Here is a 4,527-nt window from a genome sequence, read left to right as displayed (position 1 = left end):
TTCTGCAAAAGATGGGGGATATTGTAACCCCATTCATTCCATTAACATTTCATTTTCAACAAAATTCAAAACTTATTGACCCAAATCCCAGATTACAAAAGAGTAAACCCTTTTGTATATTTCCCCCAAACTGACTGTTTTTTCCTCCAGCCCAACCAAATTGAACAAAAGCTGCTGGCTGCGCTATACACCATTCACTTTTTCCTGAAACTAGTTTATTTTATCCTAGGCCTAACCCAAAAACCCATTTCATTTTCATTTTCTTAATAATAACCCACATTTTCTTTCTCCTTAAAACCTATAACCCTACACTACTATTTCCCTATAACAAACAATCTAACAACTTCCACTTTCTTGCTTCTGAACTTAAAATTCCTCCCCCATTTGCTAAAACTCCCAAAAAAAAAAAAAACCCAACAGAATCAGTCAACAATCAGAAGCAAAGTTGGGTCAATATGTCCACTCCTGAGGTAACCGGACATCATTGCTGATTCCTTGCTGTGGCCTAAAATTGCGCTGCTTCTGGTTTGCAAAGACATTTCCACCACTTCTAAGCCTCAAAGCAGCATCTGCAAATGCAAATCTAAGTCAAAAACCAAATAAATAAATAATACTTCATAGAAATTCAATTTAGATTGCAAAAAAATAAGAGTTTAACCACTATCAGCAGCGAAATGAAGCCGGGGTTGAGCACCAATCTCATCAAGATTCAAGTTCAAGGCCTGAACCACTCTAGCTGGAAGCAAGACCGTAGAACAAGCTGCAGAAATAACATGGATCAAAAAATGAAAATCAGATCGAGGAAAATGAACGAAAGCAATACATTTTAAGAAAACAACAAAAAGAAAATAGGTACGGACCTGGCTTCTTGCGGGGTTCAGAAGAGGTACCACTACGGCGAGGCAAGAAGACACCGGTTCCAGCACATTCCTTTCTACCAGTAGGGTTGCCCAAGAAAACAGCCCGCATACCGGACCCGTTTTGCGGCTGGGGTTGCTGCTGTAGAGGGGGCCATGCAGATGGGGACAAACCCAAAGGCCTATTACTAATACTATTACTATTCCTCCCTCTGTTTTGGACCACATGGTGATGCAGCTGCTGCTTCTGTCCTCCCCAAACCGATGCGCTTTGTTGTTTCATTAGCTGTTGTTGCTTCAGTTGCTGAACCTGCAACCAACAAAATTAATACCCTACAGGAAAAAGGAACAATCTAAACAAAACATTTTTAGCTCTGTCTTGAGGTTTTTTACTTGAGTTTCCTGCAACTTCTGGTGAGAAAGTGACTGGTGAGGAGGATAAAAGCCAGAAACATTGAGGTTTGGACAGGGTTTTCTTACTGGTGGATCCAAGAGGCCTCTGTTGTTCAACCCACAGTATGATTCTTCATTCATTCGCTTCCTTGCTACTTCCCCTGCTGCCGCATACAGTAGATCCCATGTTCCCAGTGATGATGAAACTCGAGATTGACAGTTTGTGCTTCCACGGCTAGATCCTTGCTTGCAACCGCAACCGCTCCTTAACGCACATAGGGTCGATTGCGGCGAACTGGACAAGACCCAACCCTAAAAATTAAAACAAAAATGAAATTAAAATAGGAAATAATCCTAGAATCAAAAACTTAGTGGAGAAGTTTCGTGTTTAGTGCTTCAACGGACCTTGGGGTTTTCAGAGGCAAACGCGCGGTCGTTTCGGCGAAAATCCTCTTCAAGAGTAGTGTGAGCCATTTGACGAGTTAACCCAGCGAGATAATCTTCTTCGTCACTCTCCGTTTCGATAGAACCCAGCACGGACTCAACAGGAGAACTTAGATCAGGAGAGAACCCCAAAGACCCAAACCGGTTAGGAAACTCGTAAGGAAACAAAGAACTGGGCCCATCAAGATCTAACCCAAACCCATATTTAAGATTATTCGGATTGTTCTTAGCCTTACCCCCGTCCATTACTAAGTCATCGTCGGTTAAAAATCGAGGAGGAAGCCAAAACTCGCCGTCGTTTAAAACCTCCGCCATAACAATGAAAAAAACCCAAAGAAGAAGCTGGAGGGTAACAAGGAAACAAATAGCAAAGGGAACGGAAAGGGAGGGAGATTTGATGAGTAGAGAGCGATGGGTTAAAGATTTAATAAGAAGCAGTTGCACCCCTGTTGGTTTTGCTGGCACTGGCAGAGTAAGGGGCCCAGCCAAAGCTAAAAAAGCAAAAAAAAAATATAATAACAGGTAACCAAACCAAAGGGAGAGATTAGTAACTGTCAACGAGTAAGCTGTGAGAGCAAAAGAGAAGAGGAGGAATGGAGGTGGAATGGAGATTTGTGTATGTCGCGTGAAGTGAGACGAAAAAAAAAGCAAGAAAGAGAGGACTGCAGAAAAAGCGGGACTGAGTCTTCGACTCGCCTAAAAAGGATGGTGATGAACACGCTCCTGCCATATTGTGGGGGTCCATGGAGGAGTTGCAGCCAGGTAAGTGGGGTCGATTGAAATACAGAGAGCTCTTGGACAGCATGTGACAGGGCCACCATTTTTTTCTCTTTTTAAAGTTTGAGATTTAAGCAATATTTTTCATTTTTTCTATTTCATTGGAGTCTTAAAAACCCCAAATTCGCAAGTTGTTCTTGACGTCCCAAGAGCCTTAGCCACGACGTGGGGGCAATGGTTCACCGGCATAGCAGACATTTGTCCTGGCTATGCTGTCCACTTGGCAGTTCAGGGACACGATCCCTTGCTTTACCCATAAGTTTTTTTTGGGTATTCACATAGTTCACGTTACAAACAGTACTACTCCCTTCAATTCTTTTATTCAAAGGACTGAAAACCGTTCAATAATTGAATCCCTATTTGGTCGATAAGTAACATGCACATATCCATTTTCAGAGTTTTCAGTTTAAAGCCTGCGTTCGGATCGGTTTGGGGTGCAGCAAAAGATCTTTAGCACAGCCTGGTTGAGACAATTGGAGTAATAACAACAAGCCTATGGCCTGTAGGGTTTTAAAGCCAAACCATTGGTTTAGGCTTATCGGTGAATGGTGATGTGTTGTTTTATGAATGACAAATAAAGAGCGCAATTCTTTCCCTAATTGTATGCTGTTCATTTGAACAGTAAAATTGAATTATTTAAAATTAAATTAATTAAATTATTTTATTTTATTTTTGTTAATTAAATTATATTTTTTATTTTGAAAATTAATCAATTAAAATTGATTCAGTTAATTCAATTAATTTTTTAATTAATTAAATAATAAAATATATTTTATTTTATTTTAAATTTTTTTCATTTAAAATAAATTAAAAAAATTATTTGACAAAATTTTTAAATATCAAATATTAAATTAAAAATTTTAATAACTTGAAATGAATAATTTTATATATTTTTAATTTTATATATTAATTTTATTATATTTCAATTAAAATTTTAATTAATTTAATTTTTGAATTGAATTAATTAAAAATTATTTTTTTAAAAATTATTGTTAATAATTAATTAAAATTAATTTATTAATTGATTACTTTATAATTAATCGAATTAAATTAATTTAATTAAAATCAAAATTTAAAAACGTTTACTTAATTATCTTTGATCGAGGAAAGTTGAATTATCTTATTTCCAGCTACCATTCATTAAAGAATCATAGTAATGTTTTACCGCTTGGTACACGTGTGTTGGTAAAACGAGTTACACTTTGACTATCACGTCATCAACACTCACATGTAATTCACGTATAATTTGAGGATAAATAATCAAATTATAAATGGAAATGCATCCCAAATAATAATTTTGGTGCTTATCTTCTCTCTACAGATTTGACAATTGTACTAGCTCAATTTCCAACTAATTTGCTTCTCACTGAACTCAAAAGTGCATCGAGCAAATATATTGTAATTTCCTTCTATTTTCCTTCCAATTATAGCATAGCACTGTGAATTCTTGAATTTTAAGCATACAAATGCAAGCCGAGTTTATAAGTTTCGTTTGTGAACGATCACATTCACAAACGGAGACTTCATCTTTGAGTTATGTTTTATTCCCAACTATTCTTTTCGAGGCCAATTTTACGATTTGGATCTTGTTTTTTTAACATCATCCTTCTGCTAATGAATATGGAAACACACAATGCTAATTGTAGTAGACATTCAATTGAAAACTACAAGCAAGGAAAATGAAAGAAAAGGACAACTAGTTGGGTCTTGGGTGCATTGTAAACAGTTGGGTTTAAAGATTACAGAATCTTTAATATCCTGGTTCCATGTTCTAATGGGATGGGAAATGGGAGGAAATCGAAAGAAATGAAAACAAATCGGAAAAAAAAAATGTTTGCTTCCGAAATTATTTGAAAAAATACGGAGCAAAATGGGAGAATTCAAATAAAATTAAGTAATAGTTTAAACCTTAACTTTATTAGGGACATGTAATCAAGCTAAATTGAGTTGATTTCGTTTTAAGTTTGAACTTATTTAAAAAACTTTAAGCTTGAAGGTTGGTTTAAATATGACCAAAATTTGCTTTTTATATTAGAGCTCAATTTAATAAGCTTAT

At 36.1% G+C, this 4,527-nt stretch overlaps 1 protein-coding gene across 2 annotated transcripts; it reads right to left on the bottom strand.

Annotated features, from left to right (window-relative positions):
- LOC111311991 (uncharacterized) lies at nt 1-2,330 on the bottom strand. 2 transcript variants are annotated; one of them, XM_022911891.2, is made up of 5 exons: nt 1,656-2,330; nt 1,251-1,562; nt 861-1,167; nt 659-760; nt 1-569 (listed from the first exon to the last, which is right to left on the bottom strand). In XM_022911891.2, the coding sequence occupies exons 1-5, from the start codon at nt 2,007-2,009 to the stop codon at nt 451-453; spliced, it is 1,194 nt and encodes a 397-aa protein (XP_022767626.2). In that variant the 5' UTR covers nt 2,010-2,330; the 3' UTR covers nt 1-450. The 2 variants fall into 2 exon arrangements, with proteins under 2 accessions (XP_022767626.2, XP_089618148.1); XM_089762022.1 differs by having other exon boundaries at nt 1,338-1,562; nt 1,656-2,234.
- Nucleotides 2,331-4,527: the final 2,197 nt, after the last annotated feature.

This window comes from Durio zibethinus, chromosome 1 (genome assembly GCF_047325235.1).
Source record: "Durio zibethinus cultivar Kanyao isolate XHJ-2024 chromosome 1, ASM4732523v1, whole genome shotgun sequence".
NCBI classification, from domain to species: domain Eukaryota; kingdom Viridiplantae; phylum Streptophyta; class Magnoliopsida; order Malvales; family Malvaceae; genus Durio; species Durio zibethinus.
The sequence above is the reverse complement of the archived record's forward strand: the minus strand, read 5'-3'. Positions and strand labels throughout refer to the sequence as shown.